Consider the following 9,470-nt stretch of genomic DNA (forward strand, 5'->3'; position numbering starts at 1 on the left):
TCTCATCGGGTCACTCTAGGATTTTTCAGCCCCCACCTCTGGGGCTCATAACACGGACAATAAAACAATGGTTAAGTAATTTAAACAGACACCTAAGCAACGTTTAATTGGGCAATCATTTCTTGATCATTATTTTTTTATACAGAATTAAACGTTTTAAAGTAAGATCTCCTCCGACTTAATTTAATATAATCTCCCTCCCCACTTTTGCCAGCACTGCTTGGTAATTAGGTGAGTTCCACATTATTTTATACCGTTTCAGATAAAGTCTCATAGTGTAGTAGGTATTTAAATTACATTATATTGTGATGCTGTTTTATTATTATTTTACAGAAAATGTATAGTTGAACATTTTATTGTCCTTTTTGTGAATTGTATTTTTGGACACAATGTTTTGGGAGACCAACATTACAAATATATAATAGGGATGCACTATTGGAAACTCCGGACAATTAAAAAACTAGGCAAATCTACTGCATTAATAAGGCATAGGACAAAGAAATCAATCAAGATTAATGAAAAAAAAAATTTAATGGTTTTTCGTTAATATTGCTATCAATTTCCCAATTCATTTTATTTTAACTCATTTTCTGATCAACAACATTTTTTAAAGAAAGAAATTAGATTGATTGATTACGTCAAGGAAAAAAAGACCATAATAATATGGCTACAGTAGTTGGCAATCCAGTGGCACTTCAACAGTTAATACTGCACGGCACCAGGTTGAGATTGCAAAACATGAGGCATCACAGAAAATTATCCTTATTTTACACTAACGTCACTACGTTTGTGCTAATGATAATGCGATGTACAATTGTGTTCATATACCGTGGAAACAGTATAACATTATTGATTTATATAAAAGTACTTTTAAAGGCGGCTTAAATATATACCGTAACAACTGACTGTAAGTAGGCCTACTGTAATTTATGCAATAAAAATAACGAAATATTATGCATTTCATGTTGTCATGTTGAACACTCATTTTAATGAATAAGATTGCTAGGTAAGCTCGCATCCGATATCGATCCTGATTGTAATTTTTTTGTGGTACAAAACACAGGCCTATTAGTGAGTGGAGATTATATTCAATAGAGTTATTGTATTATCTTACACTAACAACGCCATGAAAATAACCCTAATAATGAAATACGATTTGGAGACACGGAAAATTGATGAATAGTAATTATATTTATAATTTAAAGAACGAACACAAATTGTGAAATCTAACTACGTGCCTGTACGTGGATGTTTATGTGTGTGTGTTTGTTTGTCTTTTCACATCAATCAAATGGAAAACTAGGCATACAAACGAAATTGATTGGTGATAATACTGGTCCAGTCATTGAACCTGGACCGCTTCCTACAGCCTCCTCACTTAAAAGGCAAGTAAGGGGGTGTGGCAGCGAACGTATTAAATCAATTTTTAGCTAAATACGCTATTTTGAATACCATAAGTACTGCATACCTAATTGCTGTGTATCTTAGTTCCAAAATGTTTGTTAAATCTACGGCCAGGCAGTCATGTTTATCCACTATTTGAAGCGTAGCATTCGGTAGCATACTGTAATTTTACTCCAGCCAATGGCATAATTCTATTTATCACAGTGGCCATGCTGACTTATAGGTAGCGTACGCCACTGTATTATTTAACTAAACAGTAATTAAAATAATAAACAGTTTAGGCAGATTATCATAATATTTTTATCACAAAACATAAATATAAAATCATAAACACAAGTTAAATATTCTATGATTTTAGTAATTTATTACAACAGAATATTGGGACATTTAATTTATATAGATACAGGTAATGTTTATAGCAAGTTTTACAGCTTTTAAAATTTAAATATAAACATTTATTGCAGCTGAACTTTATACATTAAATTCATTTATACATCAAATATTGCACATTGGAATTATTAAATATATCTACACACACACACACAGACACACACAAACACACATATATATTATATATACATATATATATATATATTTGTCTCTTATACACATCTAGATGTGTATAAGAGACAGTAATAACCTTTTGAATTCAACAATGAGAAATAAAAACCAGACATTTTTTCAACACAGCATTCTAAACTTGGTACAGAATATAAGAACAGTAACTTGGATCAGAATTGTATGCATACACACAACATTGCTGTTTTCGTATATTGCATTTTAAACCAGTTAAATTACATAATACATTAAGCAAAAGATACAGTAGTTGCATATTAATTCATTAATTGAATATTCGGGCTGATCCTCCTTAGAATTGGATATTCAGGTATGTTGGTTGACTTCAGATTGGCATCCTGCTGATAGCTCATGTTTTCTATCTGCAACCTCTCTTTCCTAACAAAAAAATAAGTAAAATACGTAAAAAAAATATTTATAGAGTGTGATCCTTCCAGCGTATCTAGAAGGTCTGCTGATATTCAGGGGCCCTCTTTACATAAATGAAATTATGTGATGCGTTTATCAGTAAAGAGTCTTTATGTGGTTTAGGGAGTGGAGCTGTTTTCAGGGCCAGATCAGGCCCTTAGCCAGGTTCTTCCAAGGGGGGGAGGGTTTTCTGGGCGTGAGTTCCACAGTCGAAGCCCCGGTGGGGTCGGCGAAACCCCCAAAGCACAAGGATTTTTGTGTTCTTTATGGGTCTGAATAATGCTATAAAAGTAGATATGTTTGAAAATGTCTGTGTCTGGGTGGGTATGCAGTGCATTATTTTGGTTGGCGGACTTATTTGGGAAATTTAAAGAGGGGGTTTCGCCAGAAAAGAGGGGGGTTTGCTACAAAAGGTGGGATATGGGCCTGCAGATCCAGAGATGTCCAAGGGGGGGGGGGCCGAAAGTTGTGTCGATCGAGATAACACTATCCTAGGGGGTCCGACATACCCCCAGGAAATTATGTCTTCTAGACGCCCGAAAACAACATCTGAGGCATTTTGGCAAGCATCTTAACCACTATTCAACATTATTAAAAAAAAAAATTTTTAATTTTCATTTGTCAAAATTATATAAAATATACAATTGGAAATTTGACAATTTCAGTAATTTTCGAACTCAAAGGCAAATAATTTTACAATGGACAAACAAGATCCATAATACTTACTTCCAATTATATAGAAATCATCTACAGTACTTATTTTTAAGTACTGTTTTATGTTTGTAAAATTAAGCATAATTGGGACAAGCTTTTGGTTTTTGAAATTGTTTTCTTTAGTGACCGAATAACAGTTCAATTAAGGCATTCGTTTACAGTATAATATTATGAAATATGAAAATATTATGTGATTTTTTATTTTAAAAATAAATGTGTCTATTTAATGACTTTGCCAACACACTTTGTTTGCTACTTCTTCTGCAATTTTAGCACCTTCTTCTTCTCGTCGGAGAGTTTCCAACTGCAACTTCTTTCGTAAACGATAAGCTTTACTTCGCAGTCGATTTTTTTCCTTCCTTTCAAGTTCTTCTGGAGACTGATGTTTCCATTTTGCATATGGTTGCTATAAAAATATCATTGCAAATTGAATATAGTAAAAAAAAATTATGCACTCTCATCCGCAGGGCTGCCGACCCCTAGGGCCCCATAAGGCCCTCAATCTAGCACCGTGACCCAAAAGAGCTTTGTTGATAAATAACAGCATAATGTCCTATACTTAGGCGTAAATAAAAGAAAAAAAAAAACTATAAAATAATTTATTAAATTTTTATTTAATTTATTTATTTTTTAATTTTTTTTTTTAAATTTATTTTATTTATTAAATTTGTAATTATTAAATTTAATTATTATAAAATAATTATTTGAATAGTTTTATTTGGTTTTGTGATTATGATTGTAAATTATCAATTTTTTTGGGATTTGAGCGCTGGTAAACACTGGTATTAGATGGCAAGCATTGACACAGACTTACAAATCTGGCATCCATATGTTGTTCCTGTTGAATTGTACCTCTAGCTGTATCCTGGACAAAATAAACTGACAAGTCTTGGAAGCCTTGCTCTGTGAATGTTTCTGGATAACAAGGAATTGTATTCTGCTTCCCTTCGCTTTCATAAAACATTGAAAGATCACCAGTGTACCTCTTTTCTACTACATTCAATTCACCTTGATTCCACAAATAAAAGTATTAAATCATAATATTTATGGAAAATGATAACTTGAAACAATTAAAAAAAATAGAGTATTGTTATCAAACAATTTCTAAAAATGGAAAATAGTTTTATTTTAATGTAAGTCATTTAGACATCATCATTTTTATTCATGAGTAAAGGGAAGTAAGTATGATAAAACACTTTATACTGTATGCTTTACACTATTACAAATTATTAATTAATATTAAATGTACTTATTAATACCATTACATGAGATTCTCAAAAATATTATACAGATATATTAGACTAAATTTTTGTCCTACTATCAAATATTATGTGACAAATAAATGTCATATGCAATTGTTTGGATATAATATGACATTATCATGCTGATATGTGGGAACATCATACACGTTTTTTCGCATTATATTTGATAGTGTGGACAAACCTTAAAACCAATAAATATTATTTACTTGCTAATGATTATTACCTATTATTCCCAAAAAATCTTGGTCTTCGTCCATAATATTTTGTTTACACAGAATTTCTTTCCCAATGGAATTCAGCCACTTATTGCTACACAATTCTTCATACTCTCTTTCAGAAAGTATATCCATATCGTTTCTGAAAAATCAAATAATCTGTATTAGATTCATTTCATTTCATTATTTATTCAGTTTTTTAAACAATCACAATTTAAATGATGATGATCAAAATCATAAGCGGTTCCTGTTTGTCTTTTAAAACAATCTTAAACTCGTTAATGGGATATATTGAAATTGTCAGAAACACTTTCTCTATGGTATAAACCAGTAGCAGATAATGTTGAAGATGTAAGCAAAACATCTACTTGTACTGCTATGCCTACATCTGTCATACTTACATTGAATTGCTTTCCGTGCATGTAGTAGACCCTTGGGAAGTTGGAGAGAGCATTTTTGAAGGGCTGTTTGACTCTATAAATGGAAATGTATTATCTTGGTTGTCATCGACATTGAATTCTCTCAGAAGACCAACTGCATCTGTAAAGTTATTGAATTTTGGAACAATCATAACTGTTCCATTTCTTGCATCTTTACAAGCTTTCTTAAGAACATTGGCGAAGTTTATGCGTTTTTCTTCAACTAGACCTAGACTCATAGTTTAACCTGTTGATAGAAAAAAAAAAAATGACGTCATCAAATATTGTACATTTTACTACCACAGGCCTAGGCCTAGTAAAATTACTATCAATTTAGCCTAGGCATAGCCAAGGCCTAGACCTATTAAATAACGTGCGCCCCAGAGAAGTCAATTTACGAGAAGATAATTTACAACCGTGCATAAAAAAATATATAATAATAATACATAATGCTGGTTGAAAAAAAAAGATTTCAACAAGACTACCTTGAGGTATCCCCGGAGGCTATCACTGCAGGCCTAGGTAGGGCATAGCCTAGGATAGGGCCTAGGCTAGGCCTATTTATGGTCTGGGATGCGACTCTCTCTCTCTGCCGCTCCAGCAAGCAAGAAACATTCCTGACACTGATTTTTAAGTTTAGCATCAAAAGAGGGCCCGTTTATACAAACACATCAGAAGTTAACTTTTTAATTGACTTTGTATAGAATTCTAACCAAGCAGAGCCTAAAATAAAGGTTCAGAGTAAAAAATTCATAATCCAAAAACCTTCTTGCAGCAAATAACTTCGGCCTTTTTGCAAAAACTAACTTCTGAGTGCCCCTGATTCCGAGTCATTCATTTATTCATTCATAACAAATTTTTTTGTCTGGCTGGGATCGGATCTAGGCCTAGGTCGGCCCGGGTCACCGCCTGCAAATCCTTGGTCACATGCCCCTAAATCCCCAACTCCGATTGGTTTAAAGTTTCAATCGGATTTCCGGTCGAATAATGCGTACGCGACGCACCCTGGACATTGAAGCAAGATCAGCTGACTGGGGAGGAGAGGCGTGAAAATCGCGCTGTCGATAGAGGAAGCTCAGGGACAACAGAGAGACTACCAATCTGAGTCGAGCGAATGCCACCAGCAATTCGACCTAGGCCTTCAACCTTGTCGCGTGAATTTTTGTAAACAAAGCGAAAAGCAAAGATGTACCATACAGGCGACAGCAATTCAACTAACAATGTGTATTGATTGTACGAAAGAGAATTATCCAGACAGGGTATGCAATAAGAAATTCAATTTTCTATTCTACTATACATTGCTTGCTAATTATAATTGGCTAGGCCTAGGCCACCTAGACTAAGCCTAGCTAGGCCTAGATCCTAGCTAGGTAGGTAGGGCCTAGGGCCCTAGCTTAGGCTAGCGCCTTGCTAGAGGAACACGATCGATCATAGGCCAAGGTCCTAAACTAAAGGACAGGTCAATTCTAGGACCATCTAGGACTACCCTGCGCATTATGCATGAGGTACCATGCCCTTACCTTAGCATAAGTAAGTATTCTTGGTATAGACTGAATAGGTCTATTCAATATTCCGACAGGCATTTATTTTGATTAAACAGGATAGGAATAGCCATCGGGTTAAATTGTTTCAAATTTTCTATATTTCTAGGGAGAAACCTGCTTAGATAGTGGGTCCTATATGATAAACTTTCAGTGCTGTAAAGAGTGCAACAAGAAGGAGCCAATCAAGTTACAAGGACGCACAGTTGAAACAGATGAAGATGATGTGGAGACCATCAGTTACCAGCGTATGTTAAACAGAAATCTTCATACTTTATTAATCCACTAAATGAAATAGTGGTGGATCTAGTAATTTTGCAGACAGGAGGTCTCATATGTACAACACGTTGTCTGATCAACAGACCGGTCAGTGTACCCAAAGTAAAATTCCTGGAATGGTGGGGATCATTAGGTAGATTTTTTATGAATGAGGATGGTAAAAGTTGTAGAGTCGAGTAGCCGAGTGGTAAGGCAGGGGCGACGCTAACTACAGCCTTAACAACAACACTATTTCCAGCCGCTCTTCGTCTAGGGTTCAGTTGGTAGAACCAAGTCTTCTCGGATGAGGATTTAAAATAGAGGCCTAGTGATATATCTTTCTGGCTTGTGTGCACTTAAAAGAACCCATTGCATCTTTCGGAAGGGGAGGGGGTTACCCCGATGTTATGGTTCATTTCAGCCCCTATCGTTGTGGAATGATGTGAACATGTACCTACTGTAAATAAGCCCCTCTTTACGGCTGCTAGGTAGTCATGGACCATGCCCATACGCAATTCAGCACAATGACGCTGCAAATTATGGGTTATTCTCCTAACTTTACTTTTACACTGTACAAACACAACTTTGCGACCGTTTCAAAACAACGTAACTTGAAACATTTTAAGCAATCATATGTATTAACTGGCTTGTTCATACGTCGCTGTTAAGCTTATTGATATAAAAACACCAATAACCATTTCATTTTGCCTCCATCAGCTGAAGACAATTTTTGAATACCATTCTGCGGCAAAACAACATATCTTTATCATAGATTCAATTCAATTCATTTATTCGCCTCAACAGATTACAATATGAACACACCAAAAAAAAGATAAAAAAGAGGCAGGCTTCCCAAAAAGGGATTCAAATCTCTATCGAGTGGGTCGCCAAACACAATAAAAATATAAATAAGATATAAGAGATAAAAATTACATATAAAAATACAAAACATTTTTCAATAATAAAAATAAAAAAAATTTTAAAATTTCACATTGTTTTGCCCCATAATCTTGTTTTGCCACAGAAAACCACTAGATTTTAAGTTTTGTGCTTAAAGATAGGTGGTGATATCTCCGAAATGACTCATTATTGAGACCTGAAATTTTCACAGGTAATTCAGACAAATAATATTATCTCAAAATCGACAAAAATGTTAGTTTACGTTCTTTTGCCTCGGGACGGCTGCTTGGTTGGAGTGACGAATTAATATTTTTAGTTTGATGACCTAAAGTGGCATCTGATGACAGGAGAATCCATCTTTGTCTTACTGAAAAAAATGTCCCCCTGGCCTTTTGCTGTTGCTGCCACTGGTTAGACAGCATTAAAGCAGCAATCCACATGATGATAATCAATAATAAGTTCACATCTATTGAACATACACTGTAATGTAATCATTCTGTATTCAAGTCTGGATTGGCTGTTGTGCACTGTGTTGATATTGTTAAACAGGTGCTGTGGTTTTTTTTATTTTTTTTATAGATGTATGTGGTGCTTGTGGACATTTGATTGCTAAACACAGTTATACATTCTGTGTCGATGGTGAATATCAGGTAGTGTACTGGAATTATAGAATCACTAAATTCAATAAATTTATTAAGTGCATATTTTCTCACCATACATACGTTTAAAAGTTGCATTCATTTTCATTTTTTTAAAGCATATTTATAGAGGTTGACCCAGAATATCTAGGTCGGCTGATATTCAGGGGCCCTCTTAAAAATGAAATAATGTGATGCTTTTATCAGCGAAGTCTTGTTATGAGGCTTAGGGAGTAGAAATGTGTTTAATTGCGAGAAAAAATCCTGTATATCACAGGATTTGAACCCAGGACCCTGGGATTGGAAGGCAAGCATTAATCACCAAACAATACTACATCCCCATTTTATTTTTTGGGTTTGTTCATCTATCATGCATTCATCCATCAGTGCATGTTTAAAGTTACCTTTTTACATAAAGATGTTAACAATTAGCATGAACCAACACCATACTTTCATTTCAGTTTGTTTTCAAATTGAAAGAAACTTATAAGGCTTTTTACTTATAATTTTTGATTTTTTAAAACATAAAAAAAATTATGATTGTGTATTCTATAGTAGGTGAAAATTGGATCTTTGTTTTATAAACAAATAATACCAGCAACAAGATATAGAATGGACCTTTCCAGTGTGTCAATCAAACTTAACTGACCAATCAGAACAGGGCCAGAAATATGGTTTTAACTACTGTCATTTTGTGGTACCTTAGCAACAATAAAAAAAAAAAGGGGGTGGGGCTGAGAGGAAAGTTTCATTGATTTGGACAGCGATCATGTAAGATGTGATGGCTTGGTATATTATTATATAAATTTGAATACTGTAACTAAACAAATTCATTCTATTCTTTAAGGAATCACATATTATGCATATTTTTACACAGGAATATGAGATGATTTGTTTACTTTGTGGACGAAGTGCTACCTCAGTCAGTGTGCTCCCAGATGATCCTAGGTTACAGACGGTACAATTTTGAAGGAATGCTGAATTGGGTTCTAAGCATGTTCCAGTGGAGTGGATCACGGATGCAGGACCAGGAACCTCAAATTGGGGTTTTGAAAAGGGGCATTTCCTTTTGCAGTATTTGACTGGTTGAAATCTATCTGTGTGCATTATGGGTATCAAGAAAGGAGTGCTATGA

The 9,470-nt window shown here is 34.4% G+C and overlaps 2 protein-coding genes across 3 annotated transcripts; one reads left to right on the forward strand and one right to left on the reverse strand.

The window, feature by feature from the left end:
* Positions 1–2,092: 2,092 nt before the first annotated feature.
* LOC117115972 lies at positions 2,093–5,875 on the reverse strand. 2 transcript variants are annotated; one of them, XM_033259873.1, is made up of 6 exons: positions 5,764–5,875; positions 4,981–5,245; positions 4,588–4,721; positions 3,917–4,110; positions 3,347–3,508; positions 2,093–2,358 (listed from the first exon to the last, which is right to left on the reverse strand). In XM_033259873.1, the coding sequence occupies exons 2-6, from the start codon at positions 5,235–5,237 to the stop codon at positions 2,287–2,289; spliced, it is 819 nt and encodes a 272-aa protein (XP_033115764.1). In that variant the 5' UTR covers positions 5,238–5,245; positions 5,764–5,875; the 3' UTR covers positions 2,093–2,286. The 2 variants fall into 2 exon arrangements, with proteins under 2 accessions (XP_033115764.1, XP_033115765.1); XM_033259874.1 differs by lacking the exon at positions 5,764–5,875 and adding an exon at positions 5,484–5,587.
* A 185-nt stretch (positions 5,876–6,060) lies between these two features.
* LOC117116042 (protein Churchill-like) lies at positions 6,061–9,385 on the forward strand. The gene is made up of 4 exons (XM_033259981.1): positions 6,061–6,257; positions 6,649–6,787; positions 8,277–8,347; positions 9,213–9,385. Exons 1-4 carry the CDS (start codon positions 6,219–6,221, stop codon positions 9,303–9,305), a joined length of 342 nt encoding a protein of 113 aa, XP_033115872.1. The 5' UTR covers positions 6,061–6,218; the 3' UTR covers positions 9,306–9,385.
* Positions 9,386–9,470: the final 85 nt, after the last annotated feature.

This window comes from Anneissia japonica, unplaced genomic scaffold (genome assembly GCF_011630105.1).
Source record: "Anneissia japonica isolate Jap-2015-1 unplaced genomic scaffold, ASM1163010v1 scaffold287743_len2803612_cov181, whole genome shotgun sequence".
Classification (NCBI taxonomy): domain Eukaryota; kingdom Metazoa; phylum Echinodermata; class Crinoidea; order Comatulida; family Comatulidae; genus Anneissia; species Anneissia japonica.

What these genes read in the sequence shown, in the direction of transcription:
- LOC117115972 (XM_033259873.1), bottom strand. Translation starts at nt 5,237, where the DNA reads ATGAGTCTAGGTCTAGTTGAAGAAAAACGCATAAACTTCGCCAATGTT. An exon ending in AACATATGGATGCCAGATTT is followed by an intron (nt 3,509 to 3,916) that starts GTAAGTCTGTGT and finishes ATATTTTTATAG; the next exon opens with CAACCATATGCAAAATGGAA. An exon ending in CAGAAGAAGTAGCAAACAAA is followed by an intron (nt 2,359 to 3,346) that starts GTGTGTTGGCAA and finishes TTTTTTTGTTAG; the next exon opens with GAAAGAGAGGTTGCAGATAG.
- LOC117116042 (XM_033259981.1), top strand. Translation starts at nt 6,219, where the DNA reads ATGTGTATTGATTGTACGAAAGAGAATTATCCAGACAGG. An exon ending in AAGAGAATTATCCAGACAGG is followed by an intron (nt 6,258 to 6,648) that starts GTATGCAATAAG and finishes CTATATTTCTAG; the next exon opens with GGAGAAACCTGCTTAGATAG. An exon ending in GGAGACCATCAGTTACCAGC is followed by an intron (nt 6,788 to 8,276) that starts GTATGTTAAACA and finishes TTTTTTTTATAG; the next exon opens with ATGTATGTGGTGCTTGTGGA.